The sequence below is a fragment of the Bos grunniens genome, chromosome 23 (genome assembly GCF_055505025.1).
Source record: "Bos grunniens cultivar Pamir isolate PY7600 chromosome 23, Bosgru_T2T1.0, whole genome shotgun sequence".
NCBI classification, from domain to species: Eukaryota; Metazoa; Chordata; class Mammalia; order Artiodactyla; family Bovidae; genus Bos; species Bos grunniens.
In genome coordinates, this window is record NC_141187.1 from 36,569,362 (window position 1) to 36,591,866 (window position 22,505).

General features: G+C 38.4%; 1 protein-coding gene, 1 non-coding gene and 1 pseudogene across 2 annotated transcripts in view; 1 reads left to right on the plus strand and 2 right to left on the minus strand.

Annotated features, from left to right (window-relative positions):
• Nucleotides 1–18,745, minus strand: part of LOC147347638 (chorionic somatomammotropin hormone 2-like) — a 37,106-nt gene extending 18,361 nt beyond the window's left edge. The window contains exon 1 of the mRNA XM_086370596.1: nucleotides 18,523–18,745. Within this exon, the coding sequence (XP_086226722.1) occupies nucleotides 18,523–18,745 (223 nt within the window). The remainder of the gene's footprint in view (nucleotides 1–18,522) is intronic.
• Nucleotides 7,386–12,692, minus strand: LOC147347640 (chorionic somatomammotropin hormone 2-like; annotated as a pseudogene).
• LOC147347641 (U6 spliceosomal RNA) lies at nucleotides 13,538–13,644 on the plus strand. The gene has a single exon (XR_015153312.1). It is a non-coding gene; the product is annotated as a U6 spliceosomal RNA (small nuclear RNA).
• Nucleotides 18,746–22,505: the final 3,760 nt, after the last annotated feature.

A 22,505-nucleotide genomic window follows, 5' to 3' on the forward strand; every position in this document is an offset into this window, starting at 1 on the left:
CTGTGTTGCTCTTCCATTCTTCAGGCCCTAATCTAGTTCACCGTCTTCTTGCCAAATACACAAGGTCTCCTTTAGTGGTCTCTTCTTTTTGTAAGAACAGACAGAGGAGTGGGCACAAAGAGATCAATGTCATCTTGTCTGAACCAGAAGCCCAAGGTGTGTTTTATAACCTAGGGAAGAGATTTCATGGAGGGAAGTTGAGGAGGAAAGTGGAAGGGAGTCCACAGTAGGCTGGAGATGAAAGTCATGGGGTCCCTTTCTTTAGAAGTCATCAAAGCTGAGAATGTATTTTTTCTAGGTGATATGTATATTCAGCTCTGAGTAAGTACACTTTCTGTTTGAGCAAACTGTAAGTCTGTATTTTTTCATTAATTTTCTTTACAATTGCATATATATGATGATGTCCATATGACATTTTATTCATTCTTCTAGGCCATTGCTCCGCTTTTATTATGACTTGAGATTAAACCCTGAAAATGAGATATCTATTGTAGAGTTTCGATAATTTACCAGTAGATGAATTGATGGCTTAACAAAAGAACTAAAGATGATTACTTAATTGAGCTCACAAAATTTTATATATGCATATGAAGAGAGTTATTCATATTTAATTATATTCCTGGCCCCTTGTGGTATTCTGAGCACTTTGATTGAAACTATATGTAAAAGAAATTACTTTATCATGATAAATAACTGTTAAAATTATGTGTGTACATTCATAATCCATTAGTCCAGTGGCCATAAAAATGAGTGTCCTCATCCCCTGGGGAAGAAAATATTACTATTTCCATTTCTATATCTATGTATCTCAGTGTCATTTAGTTTATATTTTGTGTATATTTTTTAAATGTCATAATATATTAGAATACCAACGCATGTATAATACTTTTACATAATATAATTACATCACTGACAGTGTGTTGAAAAATGGAAATACTTTGGAGATTAGTTCCTCAGGAATCAGAAAATTATCAAAATTTGCTGCATAAAATGTTACTTAATTTGGGGGAGTTTACCAACAATTTTTTATGAAACCAGTTCAACTGAAGAGAGGCAGAATGTTCAAAACATGCATATTTGCATGAGTTTGCGTAGAGTCTCAAAGACGGAAACATTTTTGAAGTTGGGTAGAAGACCATGAGACCTGCCTGGACAGGGGAAAACCTGAATCTTGAATGCAAGAAAGCATGTTTGCTCCCCTCAGTTTATTCTAAGTTGTTTTTCTCTAAATCACCTCCCTTTCTTCACCTTTATTCCCTAAACCCCATCCTCTGCTTTATTATTTCTTTTCCCATAGTACAGGTCACCTGTTAACATACAATATAATGTACTTGGATTCATGTTTATTGCAGATTATCTGTCTTCCCCCAGCTAGAATATCAGTTCCATGAGGTTAAGTGTCTACCAGCTTTGTGTATTGATGTAAACAAAGCACCTATAAGAGTTTCTGAGTCAAGGAGGAATTAAGTCAATAATAAATTGGTTAAATGACCAATAGCAGAGTACTGGGCAGGCGTATAGGTTTCAAAATTTTGTGATTTTAATTAGCTATTGTAAATAAGCTGTTCTACAGTTAATCTTACAAGGTTAAGACATGTTTCTGTATCTATTATCAGCATAAACATAAACTACATTTAAAGAGGTTTTAAACCAAACATGATAGCCAAAATGCACATTTGAAAATAAAAAATCATACTAGTTTATTTGTTTTCGTTATCCAAAATATAATTATATTCCTTTTCAAAACCTTTTCCTTACACAGATGTGTGTACATATATGTTTATATATATAAATACAATTCCATCTAGTCAAAGCTATGGTTTTCCCAGTAGTCAGTATGGATGTGAGAGCTGGACCATAAGGAAACTGAGCACCAAGGAATTGATGCTTTTGAACTCAGTGTTGGAGAAGACTCTTAGGAGTCCCTAGGACTGCAGGGAGATCAAACCGGTCCATACTAAAGGAAATCAGCCTTGAATATTCATTGAAAGGACTGATACTGAAGCTGAAGCTCCAATACTTTGGCCACCTGATGCAAAGAATTGACTCATCAGAAAAGACCCTGGTACTGGGAAAGATTGATGGCAGGAAGAGAAGGTGATGGCAGAGGATGAGATGGTTGGATGGCATCACTGACTCGATGGGCATGAGTTTGAGCAAGCTCCAGGAGACGGTGGAGGACAGGGGAGCCTGATGTGCTACAGTCCGTGGGGTCTCAAACAGTTGGATATGACTGAGTGACTGAAGTAAATTGAAGGTATGCATATGTGTTATGTCCATAACATAATGATTATATGATCATTATATTATAGAAATCATTACATAAGTCACATTGACAAATATGCTATTTTAGTTTCAGGTATCAATATACATAGATAATATTGACATATAATGTTATTTTGGTTTCAGGTGTACAACATAATTATTTGATATATATTGCAAAATGATCACCGCAATAAGTCTGGTGAACATCCCTCATTAGAAATAGTTACAATTTTCTCCTTGTGATGAAAACTTTATGATCTCTTAGCAGTGTTCAAATAGGCAATAAGTATATTCACTTTTTGACTTAGTGCAGTTAAATGAGACAAGTGGAGCTAAGTCTTAGAATCAAAGAATCATGTAGAAACAGTTGAGTAGTGCCAACTCAGTGCCAACTCATATAGAGCTGTCTTGAAAAATCCATCCCTGATTAGGCCCACCTGGCTCCCATCACACATGGTATGGTGTGCAGGCACAGATCAGTGTTTAAGGCTTATGGTGTCTTTTCCACTTGCCCATGCATTTCTTTCTCGACATCTTTCGGTGCTTCATCTGTCTCCTGTCTTCATTATCCAAAGAGGTTATAATTATGGCAGTAGACGTCCAAGTAGTTAGACTCGCAATTGCTGCCCACTGGGCATTTTGGAAAGAGGCTGGGAAGGAGTCCTTCCAGGATTAGCGTTTTACTTTCAAGGGATTAAAAGAGTCCATCAATACAAATATGTCTCAGGAGTAAACACTGTTTAATTATTTATTTGATTAGGGATTAGCTGACCGTCAGCTGAGAGTAAGGCAATGAAGGGTTAATAAACAAGGGAGGATTCAGGCAAAAGGAATGAGAAACTCTTGGAGAGAGTGGGCACATGATTAAGGAGACCATTACTTCCATTAGGTTTAGGTTTCAGGTTCTGTTTAGGCTGGCTCTCTGAGAAGGCAATGGCACCCACTCCAGTACTCTTGCCTGGAAAATCCCATGGACGGAGGACCCTGGAAGGCTGCAATACATGGGGTCACTGAGGGTCGGACACGACTGCGTGATTTCACTTTCACTTTTCACTTTTATGCATTGGAGAAGGAAATGGCACCCCACTCCAGTGTTCTTGCCTGGAGAATCCCAGGGATGGAGAGCCTGGTGAGCTGCCGTCTATGGGATCACACAGAGTTGGACACGACTGAAGTGACTTAGCAGGAGCAGCAGCAGGCTGGGTCTGTAAAGGTATGGGTTGTTTCCATTTGATTTCCATTCATCCTCTATACTTTATAATATATGTCTTATTAATTGCTAAGAGTGACTAGTGACTTACTGCTTGTTATCACTGGATAGTCCTGCTTTGGTTCTGGTATTCCATAGGGTCTAGCAGAGGCACCTTAGAGTACTTATTTCTTTCATTTGCTGCAGAACCTTAACATTTTTTGGTGATTTCTGGTTCTAAGTTGATGAAATACAGGAAAATAGAGCTCAGGTGCTTTTGGATAAAACCTTAATTTATCTCCCCCCTTTTCTCTGACTTTTCAGTCATTTATTGACTCAACTAGTCCCATGTTGCTGGATGCATTTTTTGGCTCTTCTGTCTGGCTCATTCCTTGCATGTGGTCAAGGTCTATTTCATTTCCTGTATCTCTCACATGCTTTGTGTCTTTTTACTTGGCAGAGCCCTCTTTGATTTTTAGTGTCATAATATTCCCAGCTCTTGCTGGTCTTTTTCTTTTTCTCTACCAGCCCCAACAGCCACCACTCCTCAATCCACATTAAAGTTTCTCTTATCTAATTCTGGACATAGTGCTCTCTTGGACTGAATGTTCTTGGTTTCCTGTTGCATTGTAGAATAAAGACAAACTCTCCATTTTGCAATATATGATTCTCCCTAATGCATAAAAATCCATACAAGTATTTCCCCATTCTAACCCTACAATAATATATGCAGTATATCATGGGAGCATAACCATGAGAGATACAACATGAATGGTATAAAATTATCAATTCTTGTGTTTTTGTCAGACTTGATTATTCAATGATACCTTATAATGCTATACATATTAATATCTCAGTTGCCTTGATCTAGGATGTCAGAGATCCTTGCTTCATAAGATGATCCTAAATGAATTGACAGATATACTGTTTTCCTATTTTTGCACATCAATATCCCATCAACTTTTCAAAACTCCATCATAAAGCTATCCCATTTGTGTCATGCTATGACACACTCAGATGGATCCTAGCTTTACTTCAATCTACTGTACCCCGTGGTGGCATCACATCTTATTCTTCTTCACGCTACCATGCAATATAGCAATTTGTGTGTTTATATCACCCTCTCCTTCTCCACAACTTGCGGACCTGCTTTGGGAAAATAGAGATTTTTTTAAACCTCAGTTTAAGTCCTCATTCTATCCATGACATGTGATTTACTAATCTATAAAGTCAGTGAACTTCAAAGGTTCTTAATTTGTTTGTTTCCTTTCGGGAACCACTGCTACTGTTCTTGATATAATAGGGCCATTTCTTCAAATGTAATCTTACACGGAAATCTGTAAAAGAGGGGAAAATCAAAGCTTTCTGGATGGCAAGGGAGTGGTTGTTAAATCCTGTCCAAATATCCCTGCTTTGGCTATTCCTGACTAACTCTATAGTATATCTATGGTTCTGTTCAATATTTTCTGAAATCTATAGTATTCACTTTATATGTCACAGTCAAGCAAGGAGTGTGCTCTGAATGTCACCACGTCTGTTGTTGATCTAAAGTCCTAAATTTATGCTTGAAATAAATTTTATAAGAGACAAATACATGAGGATGTGTGTGGTCTATTGGTGTGTGTATTTCCTCCAATGGCATTGTCCCCCTTACTGCCAAATTTTCCCTCTAATAAATATCATCCTCTTTGCTGGAAATATCGAGACATTAAACGAAAGAAAGTTAAGCAAGTAACAAAATAGAATTAGATGTTTAGGGCAGTAAATGACTTAGAAAGTGCTTACAAGGTTTTTTCATGGAAAGGGAACATGAGACATTCGCTTTTAGGATATTAAAAAATATATATACATTTGAGTCCTTAAAAATAAAGTGTTCTAACAGCATTTCATGCTTCACTACCCAAGTCCTAGACTCACTTTCCCTTTGCTGCTTTTCCTTCCTTCTGTCTTTCTCTGCTTCTCTCTTATTCATCCCCCTTTCCCTTCTACCTTTTATTTCCCATTTTCTTTACCACGAATTACTGCTAAAGCCCTAAAGATGCTGCAAAACCAGCCTCTTCTTAGGAAGAGCCACCATCTTCCTAGTGACTGACTTCTAGGTCACTGACTTCTTAGGAGAGACAGTCAAGTGACTGGCCTCATCCCAGTTTTTTTGGAGGCTGTTGAACAAGCTGAGCATCCCTAATCCAGTCACATTGCTCCAGTCTCCATAGAGACTCAGTCTATTTGGAGAATTTTATAATTCAGGTACCTACTAGGGCATGTTTGTAAGGCCAAATAATTAATGGCAAGGATAGTTACTCTAAAAGGAAGACAGAATGTTATCTCACTTTTCAGATAAATGTGTTTTTGAATCCAGCATTCTGATCTACTCAGTGTCTACGTGACCAGTTGGACAATTGTCCAGAGGCCTCAGGCGGGGCACAGATGCACACAAGTATATCTGCCCTTCAATTGTTCAGAGTGTTTATAAGACATGGGGTTCCTGTAGGTCACTTAGTAGGCAATTCACTGTGGGCTGCTTAATTTTCTGCAGATGGTGCTTGCAGAGTGAGGGAAACAGGGAGGCTATGGAGAATACTGCAGGTGGGGAGCTGTGGTTCCAGAACATTTCCCCTGATTAAAAAGGAAACTAAGAATTTGGGGATCCCCAGCTTGTGAATGTCCTGGAAAATCACCAGGATACCCCTCAAGAGAAACACTTGTCAGTCAGGGGGAATTTAAGATCAGTTCATCTGGACCAAGAGAAGGCTACAAGGGCACCTTGTACGTCAGTGATGTCAGAACTTTCCCATCTCATTACCATCTTCCCTGTTTCAACATGGCCCAAGGAATGAAGATCCAGAGAGGGAGAGAGAAGGAACATTGCAGAAATGGATACATCTGCACTTCCTGGTAGGTCCCCTGGGCCTCAGCAGGGGAGAGGGAGACACTGAATAGGCTGAATATGAGATGGAGCTGACACTTGACTGACCTGGACTTGTGAAACCCAGAGTGATAGAATGTATGGAATGGCTGCAAGGTGATGCTGGAAATGAGGATGCAGTGGAATGTGGGTGACGACAGCCACTGCAGGAGGATGAGCCGGTTCACCTTTGTATCTGCTATGGTCTCAGCCTTTGTGCCCCCAGAAATTTCATATGATGAAATCCTGATTCCTGTGGTTATGACATCCATAGCTGGGGCCTCTGTGAGGTGATGGAGTTGTAAGGATGAAGCCTCTTCAATGAGATGAGTGTATTTATGTATAAGAGACACACAGAGCTTCCGAGCCTTCCCCCCATGTGAGGATACAGTAAGAAGTTTGTGACCAGAAAGAACCCTGCATGACCCCGCTGTGGAAATCCATTTCCATTGTTTTTAAGCCTGTGATATTTTGTTATAACATCCCAGAAAGACTAAGACAGCATCCTAACAATCTTTACACAGTTCAGTAAACCTCATGCTATTTACACAAAAGTGCAAAGCACTTATCTTGTCTGGTGTAACACTGTGATAGTTGGCTGACAGTTTGTGGCTGGCTTTCATAAAGAATCCTGAGAATTCAGCCTTCTTGGTAGCATGACCAGAACCATGAACAGTTGTCTAATTCTTTGATTCTAATAACTTGACCCAGAGTAATTGGCTGTGATTCTTACATAATCTCTTAATGGTCTTCGTTGTAATGCCAGCTTCTGCTATTTGTGACTAATTTTAATAGGAGCTTCATTCTCTCAATTGTAGAGGTGGATTTTCTTTTGATTTACTCTTAACTGAAGATAAGCAATGTTAACAAATTGCCCTCTTAGATTTGACATCTCTAAAGCATCTGTGTTTATTTTTTTAAGAGGAGACCCATTACAGAGCATGCATTAAAAAGCTGTAAATATCAAGTAGCCCGCTATGGGGGCTTATTATGACCATCTCAGAGCTGGATGGGATGGACGTGGATTTAGCAAGTTTTGCGGATTCGGCACTTCAGGATCTTGATGTACATGTCAACTTTACGTGAATCCCTGCTCAGGCAGTGGAACAGGTTATAAAATTCAGAAAGACACCTATCTTCATCACTGGACGTCAGGGATGGGAGTCCTGACCAGGTAATGCGAGCCTTGTGCATCGTCTGTAAAACTGGAACGATAATCTAAATACCCAAATGATAGTGACTTCTTATGTGTTTTATTAGTATTTGCTTATCTTTTTTTCTTCTAATTATCAAATAAAGATTTGGGGAAGACATATGAATATAAAACTCTCTAGATATGGATTTTGGAGCCAGCCTATGAGAAAACTATTAGAAATCTAAAAACTAGAAACGCAACTCAAGTTTAGTTTTAACTTTCTCTTTTCTTCCTTCCCACTCTCATCTGTTGATTTGAGGAGAACAGGGAAAGAAGACAAGTGGAACTTCAATAGCAGATGTCCTGGGATACTTGGAAGAAAAATGCTGATCTTGGAAAGTCTGTTCTCTAGTACTATTACTCTTGAAAACATTTCAACCACCAGTGCCCAGGAAAAGGCAAGCTTTTGGTGGAATTGTGTGCAATGCAGGGAAGGCTGCATGTGTCAAAAGTTGCAGTGAAATTCTGACTCCTTTACAGTAGAATCTATCACTATGAATGTCTAGGCTCCTGCTTTATGTAGTAGCCGTCTAGCATATAGAAGTCATGAATCTTTTTTTACAAAACGAGATACTTACAAACTCCTTACGCATTACAGTGGTCACCTCTTTCATTCATGAGCAAAGAATGAAAGCCCTCTGCAGGATGCTCACCTTCCTGAATTGACTCTCTATGAATGCTTGAAGTTTCTCTGACATGTTCTTATTCTCCATAGCACTTGATAGGAAAGCCTCTGAAACATTTTTATACTCCAAAGCTTCGTGACTAGATGATACAGAGGTTTATTCCAGGAGTACAGTAACACAAGTGTCCACTTAATAAGGTCTTCATTCTAAGCAACCAGAAGAAACGGTCTCATTAAAAAAATCATAATTCAGTGGTTTTGGTAACATGTAATCTTTGCTCAGAGCAGCTGACCTAAAAAACTTTTGGTTATTCCTATGTGCATGCAGAGATTTTTGAAGGTAGTAAAAGTTGCAAAAGGATAAAATGTAAGCTATTCACACTTGGCTGAATTTTTTAAAAATCTAGGTTATTTTAGGAACTGATTCTTCTGATGTGTTCTAATTTATAACATGAAGAATTTTCTTTTTTCCTCCGAAATTCTACCACCACTCAGTTGAGTTCTTTTATGTTTGTATATTTGCGTGAGAGAATCTAAGTATTTCTGCAAGTCAATATGTGCTGCAGTGCCTGATCCAGGAAGGAGGGATTCCACCTGTGCCCACATCATTGTCACCCAGTGATTCATTCGTATTAATTAATCAGATGAGTCATTCGTATTGATTTTTGATTGATAATTTGTTTCATGATATTAAAACAAAGAGACAAGGAAGAAGACATGACATTCCTAAACAGGCTTCTCTCCTCAGCTGATCCCACACCAGCCCCCTGCTGACGTCAGAAGAGTCTGTTTTGTTGACGTGTCTCTGGGCAGAAAATGACACAGCATTGTTTTTAGTAACAGCATCAGTGGGATTCACAATGGAGAGTTTTGCCCTCTAGTTCACTACTAATAGCAGAATTGAGCATGAAAATCCCAGGAGCTGAAGATCTCTAGTTAATATGCTTGATTTCTTTATAGCCATGAACTGTTTTACTGGTAAAGAACAGAGAACTGAATAGGATTAAATATAGTAATGCACATAATGTGCTGAGTAAAATGTAAGGCCATGTAGTAACTCTCAATAAACTTTAAATTTAAGCTTATTGAAAATCCCTCCTCTTCTTCCTCTTTGTCCTTTTTCCTTTACTTGTTCACCCTCATTACCAATGAGCTTAACAGGGCAAAAGAATGCTGGTATCATTAAGAAGGTTGTAGAGAGAGAAGATAGTATTTTAAGGGGGGATGCATGTGAAAATGCTTTAAATAATGTTAGGAGGAAGGATAATGCAGGAAATCAGAAAGGAGAGACTATAACAGTGAAAATTTGGAGTTGCCATAAATGATTGAGGCTTGATATGTAAACTGTGTTGTCCTCTGAACAGAGGCAATTGTTGCGGCCATGAGAAGCAAAGCAATGTTTTATAGGCCATTGTGGGGGAGACTTACAACTTAAGAATAAAAGGTGACAGAGGAGTCGTTGAGAATGACGAATGAAGGAGGTGTCAGAGAAGTAGAAGCAGAATCAGGAGAGCTTTGAAAGGCAGATGCGAGGGCTCAGGTGGTGCAGTATAGGATTCCCAAGTAGGAGTCACTAGTAACAGGGAGTACTCAAAACTGGGGTGTGTTTCTTACATATTCATGAATTTTGCAATCTTATATTTTACACATGGAAGTTCCCATTCATTTCCTGTTTTCATACAGAATAATAGCTGCAATCCTGTGTCTAATGCATTGGTTGAACTAAAGTTGTCTGCATGGACAATTTATAGATCTGCTATTTATGTTGCTACTACAGATCTTTAGTCATCCCTTGATTTCGCTCATGCTTCATCAGCTGCATAATATAGTTATTCTTCAATTGCTTACGGTTCTTCCACCTTTTTCTGCATGTACAGTTACCATAACCTCTAATAATCTGAAGTCTGGTAACCTACATACTGTCTCATTTGATCCGGTGAAAAACCCAGGTGAAAGAATTACGTTCATCTGGTGGGCTCTATCTCTTTCCTCGGGAGTATGGAAGAAATTGGTGTTGCAGCTCTTGGTGGCATTGATATAGTACTGTTTGCCCTGGGCATATTTTTCTTTCTTTCTGTCCATGCAGACAACTTTAGTTTAACCAATGCATTAGACACAGGATTGCAGCTATTATTCTGTATGAAAACCAGAAATGAATGGGAACTTCCATGTGTAAAATATAAGATTGCAAAATTCATGAATATGTAAGAAACACACCCCAGTTTTGATCAGGCAACTAGTGATCAGGCAATTAGTTAGGGTTGTTGGGCATTCAGTAGATGAACCCATTACCAGAACACTAACATGTTTGATAGACGTATATTTTTTTAACGGGGGGTGAGGGGCATCACAAAATTTGAAAGTCATTCTTTTCTTACTTTTCTATACATTGTCTCTATAAAAATGATTTTACATCTAACGTTACTAAATTCAGTCTTTTCCCTTCTCTGTTTTATTATTATTATTATTATTACTATTTGAACCAAATATAGTACATACGTACCAATATTTGGTGCTTCCCAGGGGACGGTAGTGGGAAAGAATATTCTTGCCAATGCAGGAGATATAACAAGACTCAGGTTTGATCCCAAGGTGAGGAGCATCCCTTGCAAGAGGGGACAGCAGCCTACCCCAGGATTCTTGCCTGGACAATCCTATGGACAGAGGAGCCTGCTGGGCTACAATCAGTAGGGTTGCCAATGTTGGACACAACTGAAGTGACTTAGAATGCATGCATGCACCTATATTTAACCACTTAATCTTTTGTTTACTTGGAAGAATTGGGAAAAAAATGGACAGTCAAAATGGAGGATGTAAGAAGGTCTAGTAAGTAAAAAGAACTACATGAATTTAATAGAAAACTTTATCACCGCCTTTTATTATCTGTCTGCTCTACTGTGTGCTCCTTGATTGACCTGAAAGAAATAACATACAACTTTCAAATACCTTCCTCAGAAAGAGAATAATTGTTTCCAATTGTAAACACCCCTTCTATTGTAGCTGGAAACCTATTCACTGCAAATCTTAAAACAATAATTTGTAGCTTTAAAAAACTCCCAGTATTCGCTTTTGTGACCGGGATTCAGCTTTGTTTAACATGTTCCATCCACCCAGTTCACTGCAGAGCAGTTCTCATTTATTGGCTATTTACTCTGAGCCTGGAGAAAAAAGCCCAGAGAGACACTGAAGGACCAAAAAAATCAACATGCTTCCTTTTCCCCAGTCCCACCTAAAAGTGCTTTGTGTCAGGTAGTATTATGGACTGAATGTGTATTCTTCAAGTTCATGTGTTAGAGACCTAACTGCCAAAGTACTGTGTTTTGAAAAGGGTTCCAACTTTTTGGGATCCCATGGTCTATAACCCACCAGACTCCTCTGTCCATGGGATTTCTCAGGCAAGAATACTGGAGTGCAGGGTAGAACCCAAGTCTCTCACACTGCAGACAGATTTTTTACGATCTGAGCCACCAGCGAAGCCCATTAAGGTTAAATGAGCTCTTAGGGTGGAACACTGGTTTAGTGTCTTCATGAAGCAAAACACCAGAGAATTCTCTTTGTGTCTCTGTGTCTCTGTGTCTTTTATTCTATCTCTCTTCCCCACGCCCCACCCTTTGGGAGGAGTCACAGAGAAGCCAGCCTGGGAAGAAAGAGTTCTTACCAGAACCTCACCTTGCTGGCACCCTGCAGACTCTGAGCAGACTCTGAGCAGCGAGGCCCTCTAGGAGTTTGCAATTTGTTTATTCTACATCGACTAATGCTTGCATTTTAGACACTGAAATGACAAGAAAAGTCCAGTTGATCTGTGTGGTTTACCATCACACTGGGGTAAGAGTAAACATGTGACTGACTGATCACCCCTATTGAGTACAGAGAGAATACAAAGAGAATAAGGATACTGTACCTTGGATCTGCTCACTCACCTTAGTAACCCCATGCATATCTTTGATACTTTCCCAAAAGTTTTAAAATGTCTTAAAATTTGTGTTTCACAGGAACCCTGTGAAATAGCCTTAATCTTCACTATGATCATCAAGTTGTGTTAATGAAGATGCAATGACTTGGAGAGGGCAAGTAATTTTCCCCAGGTCCCATTATTAGCAGATGCAGGTCACTGGGCACCAGTACATCTGTTCACTTCCTGATGTCACATCACACATGCCTGTGGGCTCTCGGTCTTCATCTGTGTAACTGGGACCACATGAGGAGCTGTGATGACTCTGCTTAAAGAGAAAAATATTTTATCTTTGACTACAAAACAGCAGTGACTCTAGAACATTGGTTTTTTATCCACTTCTTCTGCTCTGTCTATAAAACACTCACTGCTACAGTCTTTGACAATTATCATTGTCGGGGCCTGGTTCTCCTGGCTAGCCCTTCTAGGCACCTTGACAGCTCTTCTACTTTTATGCATCTTTAATCCTCTCGTTACATTTGTTTCTTCAAGAAAATAGCAAATAAATCTCCAAATGGTAATATAAGAATATTACCTGGTCAGCACCCAAGACAACGTCATCGGCTCTGTGAACAAGGCCTGCCCTTTCCTGACTTTGACTCTTTAGGGACAAAATTTATCTGTCTGGTCAGGAGTACATCCTGACAACCCATGGGGCTTAGTTTCTGAACCCTCTCCAAACATCTCCTCTTTGACAGTAGAACTAGACCTTCATGCTTTCATGATGTATTGTAATATTTCAGAAATTATTCCTGGCCCTACCTTTGGCAAACAGAAGCATAAAATAATAGACACTTGCAAGCGTGATTTTAATATTACTTTTCCTGTCTGACCTTTGTAAGTAAGCAGAATTTAAGACTGAAGGAAGCAAGAATTGAGTTTGGACAAGAGAACTGATAAAATAGAGATTTTATCCTCCTGAATGAGATCTGAACATGATTCTTTTTCCAATTTACCAGAAGAGTGATAATTTAATTAAGGATAAGATATCAGCATTTACTGGGTTTTCTCTGCTCTTAGTTAGTTTAAAGGGGCATGGTATACCTAAGAATAAAATGGTTATTTAAAATTAGGGGATGAAAATAAAAGAAGTGGTTCTCAAAAAGGAGACATATAAATTGGAGAAATTTGGGACTGTCTCTCTCATCAACTAAAGAGCTTATTGTGACAGGCAAGGAGGATAATAGCTTATATACCATAGACATATTTGTGTGCATATATTTCTGTGCATGTATACATGTGCTATGCATAAATATATGCTTAATTCCTTCTTGGAACTTTAGACCTTATAAAATTCAATTTTATAAGAGGTGGTAAATATAGCAGAATACCCTAATTCCTAATGTAATTGATCATTTATTGGTAGATGACTATATGATTTTTTTCTGTTAAATTGTTATTCATGTGTTTGCTTTGGTAGCATATATATTAAAAAATTAGAATAATACTGAGAAGATTAGCATGGTCCCTGCCCAAGGATGACACACAAATTTGTGAAGCCTTCCATATTTTTCTGTAACAGCTTCGAGGGGTGGGACGGGAAGGATGGTGGCAAGGAGGTTCAAGAGCGAGGGGACATAGGTATTCCTATGGCTGACTCATGTTGATGTTTGGCTGAAAGCAGTACAGTATTGTAAATCAACACCCTTCAATTAACATCTATAAATTTAATGATTAAAACTGTTACTGGGGATCATATAACAGGTTCAGATATCCACTGTATGACTAAAGAGGATCTGACTGGAAACTGATGGTGTCAATTATCATTGGTTAGTGATTCATTAACTTTATAGTTGAATGAGAAATGTAAACTAACAAACACTATCGTCTTGTTTCAGTGCCATAGCAGGCTATAATCCTTGTCTGCGTTCGCTTTTAGGTGGTGTAGTGCCCAAACTTTGAAACTGAGGCTGTTCCCAGAAGCACACAGTCGTGAGTCCTGCCCAGGGTTTTTGTTCCTGATGCTGGAGGCTTCTGTTCACTGGTCACTAGGTCAAAATTTTCTCTCCTTTCTCTGGGTCTATCACGTGCACAAGTCTTTATATTTTGGTTTTCTAATTTTATTCTCTTATTCTTTTGATCAGACTACCAAGTCTCTTGATGATTTCTTTTTCAGACCCTTTTGTGCTTTGATCTTTCTGATGCTCATTAGTGTATTTGCTTCCATGTCTACCTTTCTGAGTAGTTTTCAGCATCTACATAAACCCTACCCTATTCTCTTACTGTCTGGATTTTGGCATTTAGCATCAGCATATTTTTATGAACTTTACTTTCCTTCTGGTGTGGTTTCTGTTACACAGTTTAAGCTGGTTGGCTTACATCTGGCTTGTTCGTGTTGTCTCCAAACAATTAGAGAACTCTGTTTTCTTTCTAGGCAATACTGTCCCTTGTTTTGATACCATTACTAATTTTCTATGATTTCACTTCCTTCCTCATAAGCTTTGTCTTTCTCAATCTACTGTAACTTGAGTACTATGTATCTCTATGTTGGTATTACTATTTTATTTTATTTTGTTAACTTTAATTGGAGGCTAATTCCTTTACAATATTGTATTTGTTTTGCCATACATTGACAGGAACCCACCATGAGTATACATGTGTTCCCCATCCTGAACACCCCTCTCACCTCCCTCCCCATCTCATCCCTCTGGGTCATCCCAGTGCACCAGCCCCAAGCATCCTGTATCATGCATCGAACTTGGACTGGAAATTCATTTCACATGTGATAATATACATGTTTCTATGCCATTCCCCCAAGTCATCCCACCCTCACCCTCTCCCACAGAGCCCAAAAGACTGTTCTATATATTTGTGTCTCTTTTGCTGTCTCGCATACAGGGTTATCGTTACCATCTTTCTATATTCCATATATATGCATTAGTATACTGTATTGGTATTTCTGGCTTATTTAACTCTGTATAATAGGCTCCAGTTTCATCTACCTCATTAGAACTGATTCAAATGTATTCTTTTTAATGGCTGAGTTAATATTGCCTTGTGTATATGAACCACTGTTTTCTTATCCATTCTGCTGATGGGCATCTAGGTTGCTTCCATGTCCTGGCTATTATAAACAGTGCTGCAATGAATATTGGGGTACACACGTCTCTTTCAATTCTGGTTCCCTCGGTGTGTATGCCCAGCAGTGGGATTGCTGGGACATATGGCAGTTCTATTTATAGTTTTTAAGGAATCTCCACCCTGTTCTCCCTAGTGGCTGTATTACTATTTTAAATAAATATCAACCTAGTATAGCAGAGAATTAAAGGGAATAAAATTACAATAGTATTAGGAATAATACATTCCCCCAAATTATAATCCAGTAATGCTCCCAGTTTTAAATGACTTTCTATCCATGTATTATTGAGGTCCCCTACTTTTCCTTACTAGGTGTTTCAATTTTGAAATAGAATGTAGAAACAATGGAGTGGAAATTCTGAAAATCACCTTGGATTTTAGATGTCTCAAGATTAAGTATGTAATTATTAGTTTTTTATAGTCAGTAAGGCTATTCTTAGCACATATAGCTCAGTGTAGGGTGATTGCTATTGAGTGAAGGGTGTATACTGTGAACTGCAATCACTAAACAGGATGCAATGCCAGAAAGACACGGGATTTTGTTGTGGAAGGAAAAACCTACAGTGTCTGTAATCTACAGTGTACTGGTCAGATTTTTCAAAACACTTTCTTTTCCTTTGATAATTTAATAATTTTGTGTGTTTTTTTTTATTTCTTTTCATCCTGAGTTGCATGAGTCTCTTATATATACTTGGATACAAAGCCCTTTCCAAATATGTGATTTGCAAATATTTCTTTTTCATTCCACAGGTTTCCACTTCATTTTACTGATGGCTTCTTTTACTATGCAGAAGGTTTTGAGTTTGATGTGGTCTCACTGGTTTATTTTTGCAGTTCTTGCCTTTGCTTTTGATGACTTTTGAGTTATCTGAGCTGCTTGTATTTTGGAAAGCAATCTTTTATCAGTTGTTTTATTTGCTATTATCTTCTCCCATTCTTAGCAAAAGACACAGACTGGCTGAATGGATACAAAAACAAGACCCATATATATGCTGTCTACAAGAGATGCACTTCAGTCCTAGAGACACATACAGACTGAAAGTGAGTGGATGGAAAAAGATATTCCATGCAAATGGAAATCAAAAGAAAACCATATTGGCAATTCTCATATCAGAAAAAATAGACCTTAAAATCAAAACAATTATAAGAGATAAAGAAGGACACTACCAAATGATCAAGGGATCAGTCCAAGAAAAAGACATAACAATTTTAACTTTTTATGTACCCAATATAAGAGCACCTCAATACATAAGATAAACACTAACTGACACAAAAGGGGAAATTGATTATAACACAAAAATAGTTGGCATGTTAACACCACACCTATACCAGTGGACAGATCAACAGAACAGAAAATTAGTATGGAAATATAAGCCTAAAAGGAACTATTGGATCAAACAGACCTAATTGATATCTTCAGCACATTCCATCCAAATGCAGAAGAATACATTTTTTTCTCAAGTGCACGTGGAACATTTTCCTCATCTTGGGCCACTAATCAAACTTCAGTAAATTAAGGAAATTGAAATTATATCAACCATTTTCTCTGACCACAACACTATAAGACTAGATATCATTTATAGAAAAAAAAAACTTTAAAGAACACAAACACATGGAGATTAAGCAACACATTTCTAAATAATAAACAGGTTACTGAAGAAATAAGGGAAATCAAAACATTCCTAGAAACAAAGAACAATGAAAACAGGATAATCTAAAACCTAGAGGATGCAACAAAAGCAGTTCTAAGAGGGAAGTTTATAGAAATACAAATCCTACCTCAAGAAACACATTGAATAGAAAACCTAACTTTACATATCTTTAACTCTTTTTAATTTGTCTTATCAAAGTCTTAAAGGTTTTCTATAAACCTTTCAACACCTTGCTTAAGTTTATTTCTAAGTGTTTTATCTTTTTTTGATGCAATAGTAAAGGTGATTTTTTTTCTTTATTCCACTTTCTGATAGTTTGTTGTTGATATATAGGTTGGCAACTGAGTTTCATATACTGAAATATAGTAAACATAATGGCTACATCTTTAAAGAATAGACATTTTCCCACAAATAAGACATATAGATGATCAAGAGGTGTATGACAAGATGCTCAGCATCACTAATAATCAAAGGAAATGCAGATCAAAAGCACAAGAGATATTACCTCATACTTATTTGAATGGCTAGTCCAAAAATGTAAAAAATGACAAGTGTTATTGAGGATGTGGAGAAAAATGAGTGCTTATGCACTGTCGGTAGGGATGTATACCGGAGCAACTCCCATGGAAACATACTGCGGAGGTTCCTCAAGAAATTTAGAAGAGAACTGTTATGTGATGCATTATCCCACTTCTGGATATATAGTCAAAGGAAATGAAATCATTGTCTCAAAGAGAGATCTGTACTCCCGTGTTCATTGCAGCATTATTCACAGTAGCCTTGGTATAGGAACAACCTGAGTATCTTTCAACATGTGAATGGATTAAAACAATATGATGTGACATATATAAGTAAATATTATTTAGCCATTAGAAAAAGAAAGAAATCCTTTCATTTGTGGCAACATGAATGAAACTGGAGGGCATTACCCTAAATAAGCTAAGTCAGAGAAAGACAAATACCATATGATCTCAATTATAAAGAATCTCAAAATAAATAATCTCTGAGAGAGTGGACATCATCGAGTGGCCTACCGACTCAACGGACATGAGTTTGAGTAAGCTCTGGGAGTCAGAGATGGACAGGTAAGCCTGGAGTTCAGTCCATGGTGTCCCAAAGAGTCGGACACCACTGAATGACTGACTCAACTGAAGAGAGTGGAACTTACCTTTGTTCTCCTCAAAAAGCAAAAATTAAACAAGTGTGGTGATAGTATTGTTACTTAACAGAAAGGGAAACTCATTTCAATACATGCATAAATGGGGGTGGACAAGATGACGGAGGGGTAGGTGGAAGTGGGGTACACCTCTCTCCACCAATGCATCAAGAACGTCTAAAGACGCAGCCATTCCCACAGAAGACCAGGTGAATCCTGGCAGGACTCCCTGACTACTGAGAAGGAACATCCGGATCCATACAGAACTTGGTAGGACAAAGGAAAGAAGGGACAAGGAGGAAGGGGAAAGAAGGAGGAGAGCAAAGGGGAACAGCTTGCACCTGGGGGAGAGGGAGCTGAAGCACGGGGGAGAGATACCCGCGTCCATGGCCATCCACTGGGACGGGGGAGGCATTTGAAGCTGTTGGGAAGTGAACTCACTAATCTGTGACAGTCTGAACAGAGAGAGAACCACATAGACAAGCCATGCTGCAGCCTCTCATACCTTGGACAGGGTTGTAAGTCCACTGGTGTCCACGGAAGCTGGGAGCTGGCGCCATGGGGATTGTGGAATGATCCCAGGGTGAGGACTCCTGTTGACCGTGGGGAGTCAGCCTGATGGGATGGGATGGAGGAAATCTGATGCATGGAATGCTTCTTATGGAAACCCAGGAGGCCATAAAAGTAGGGTTCCACTGCCTGTGGAGTAGAGCTATCTCTTTCTCCATGCTGGTACCTATAGGGTGAGCAATAGAGAAAGAATTCAGTGAGGGTGGTCCTTGAGTGCCTGATGCACTAAGCACTGGAGAATTTTGAATGTGTATATACCCTACCTTACCCTATTCTCTGTCTAAAATTTGGGTTTTAACGTCATATTTTTATGAACTTAAATTTCTTCTGGTAGAGTTTCTGGTTTACAAATTAAGCTAATTCCTCACAACTGGCTTATTCTGGTGTTTCAAGAAACTTTGAGAACCTTCGTTCCTCTCAAGGCAATACTGCCCTTTACTTTACTACCATTGCTGACTTCCCATACTTTGACTTGTTGCCTAATATATTCTATGTCTTTCTCTATTCACTATAACTTTAGTAGTATGTGTCCCTGTGTTGGTATTAATATTTATAGTAAATTATTAATGGATGCAGTAGAGATCCAAAAGGACTACAGTTACAACAGTAGTAATAAATTACCTCCAAATTATAATCCATTAATGCTCCCATTTAAAACTGATTTTCTATCTATATATTATTGAGATCTTTACTCATTTTCCTTACTAAGTGGCTCAATTTTGAAATGAAAATGTAGAAAACATTTTCATGAGTGGTAAACTCTGGAAATTACCTTCCTTTTGATATGCCTCATTGGTAAGTATGCAAATATTATTTTGTTGGTTTTTTTTCACCCCTCACTCCCCAACTGGGGCTGTTCTTAATACACATTATAGCTCACTGTGAGGTGATTGCTATTCATTGGAGAATGTACACTGTGAACTGTAATTGTCAAACAAGTGAGTGGAGATGAAGAAAGAAATGCCAGGAAGGCATAGGCTTTTGTTGATCTAGAAGGAAAACCTTGCTGAGTCTCATGTACAGTCTAATCTTCAGATTTATGAAACTGTTACTTTGCTTATGCTCAATTAAAAATTTGGATTATTTGTGGTTTTTTGCCCTTGAGTTGTATGTCTCATGTATTTTTGGATGTTAAGCCCTTATCAAATATATGATTTGGAAATATCTTCTGTCAATCTCTAAATTGCTATTTGATTTTGCTGATGTTCCTTTGTTTGGAGTTTGATGTGGTCCCACTGGTTTATTTTTGCAGTTGTTGCCTTTGCTTTTCTTGTGAAACCAAAAAACTCATTGCAAAGCCTGATGGCAAGAAGATTAACACAATGTTTTCTTCTAGGGGTTTAATCACTTAAAGTCTTATGTTCAACTTTTTAATTCTCTTTAGTTGATTTTTGTGCATAGTAAAAGACGGGTACAGTTTCATTTTTTCATAGGACTATCCAGTTTTCCCAGTGCCATTTTTGACAAGCTTATCCTTTCCCCACTGGATATTCTTGGCTCCTTTTTCATAAGCTAACCGACAATATATGGGTGTACATTTCTTTCCAGCTTTGTTGTTCTGTTCTGTTAATCTATGTGTCTATTTTCATGCCAGAAGCAAATCATTCTGTTTTGATTACTATAGCTTTCTAATACAATTTGAAATCAGCAACCCTAGTCTCAAACTTTGTTCTTCTTTCCCAAGATCACTTTCACTCTTTGGTATTTTGTGATTTAATACAGCAGAATATGTTGGAGATGTCTCCGGGACTTGGAAACGGCGAACCTGAAAGAACAACACTTGTAGAGTCGCTGCAAGGACTGACAAGTTTATTTCTGCAGTCAAGCCTTTTTATAGGAGCAAGGAACAAAGAGCTTAGAGCATACAGCCAGCAGAACACGTACAAGGCCAGGATATGATCAGTAAAAGATACTTCAAGGACCAGCGCATTCTTAACGACCCATGTATTTATCCATGACCCATTTTCTCAAGCAATGTCTTTAATGTTTAATTGTTAAATCTAGGTGCCAAGCATAACCAAAGGCAGGAAGTGTTCTTCAGCAATCAGTACACAATGCCTGGGTACTTCCGGCCCTTCGGAAGGGCCCATGGACCTTCTCCTTCAAGGCTATTTTGCACTGTGCCTCCCAACATATCCTCCTTTTGTTTTTAGTTTAAGCACAGCAGCTGTTAGTTGGACTTCGTCATAGGAGGCACGGAGTCTTGAGTAGAGACATCTGTATAGAATTGTGTAGTGCCATACCAGATAGGGTTCCTACTGTAACAGTAGATATTAGACTAAGAATACCAGCAATAATCCATCCTATTATGCACCTTGACCTCCTTAAGCCATATTTGAGCAAAACTGAGAGAAATACAGAGTCGGTCCATGGTTCTGTTAGTTTAACAGGAAGCCACAAATCAGATCTTTGCTTGACTATTGCAATGTTGACATAATGATATGAAATAGTATGGTTTAAACATGTATACAAGGCACATGCTATACAGTTAACAATCTTAGCAGAAAGATCTATATCGAAGTTACCTACAATAAACATGTACGGGAGGTGCACACAAGATTGGATATAACCTGTACTATCATATAAAAGGTATAGTTTTGAGGTTTTTAAGGCTTTTGCAGTCCAATACACAATGGCAAAGTGCTCCAATGCAGCAGGAATCTTCCACACATGCCATTGCTCAGGTCCTATGGTAGGGGTTCAGACATTGACGTTTTCTCTTCGGCTTCTCTATGGTCATTGATGTGACCCTTCACGTCTGCTGCGTCACCTGTCAGGGGAGTCTGGTCTTGAGGTCCTTCTCGGTAATGGACATGGCAAAGTGGAACCCAGATTTCTTCTCCATCTGCAATGACAAGACCATAACCTCTGCCTAGGAGTCATAAGATTCCTGGCAACCTTGATTAAACTGCTTCTACCATATTGGTGTGTTGGCTTCTAACAGTTTCTTACTGTTTTCCTCTGCAAAATGTCTGTCTACACGAGTATCAGAACTATCTTTTAGTAAATTTAAAAAATTTAAGGAATAAAGAGTTAAAGATAATAACAATTGAGGGTTCATAGGATAAGAAGTGTATCTCCTCTTCCATATTCCCCCTTTCTGTTTTAACAAATGAATTTTAAGAGTACGATGGGTTCTTTCAATAACTGCTTGACCCTGGGATTGTAGGGTATCCCTTTGATGTGTGTTATATTGCATTCCATTAGAAATGAACGAAACGAGTGAAAGGTAAATGCAGGCCCATTATCTGTTTTTAAGACCGAAGGTATTCCCATAACAGGGATGGTGAGTAAAAGTGCGGAATGGCGTGTTTGCTGGATTCTGAAGAGACAGGCGTTGCCTATATAAAACCTGAAAATGTATCAACTGAGACAAAAAGCAAAGAAAACTTTCCCAAGGAGCAATGAGTGAAGTCAGATTGCCAAAGGGAGTTAGGCTGTTGCCCACGAAGATTAACTCCTGAAACTGTGGTATGTAAGTGCAGAGGAGCTCAGACGTCACAGGATTTAATGATATGTCTCGCTTCAGTGAGGGAAATATGGTATTTAGAGTGCAATCTTTTAGCATTGGTATGAAGATTAGTGTGTTTGTCCATAGCAGATGTAAAGATAGGAGCTATGAACTTATCAACAGCATCACTCCCTGCTGCCAGGGGGCCAGGTAAACCTGAATGAGCACATATATGTGCAATGAAGAAAGGTTCTGTATGTGATCGAATTAAGGCTTGAGTCTTTGAAAAGAGAATATATAATTCTTCATCTAGGTTGTATAAAAAGGCAATAACAAAATCGGGGGAAAAAGGAAGCAAGGTATTTGTAATCAGTATAGACATTGAAGGATGATGGTTGAAGAGACAAAAGAGCATATAAAGCATACAATTCAACTCTTTGTACTGAAGAATAGGTACTGGGTAATTT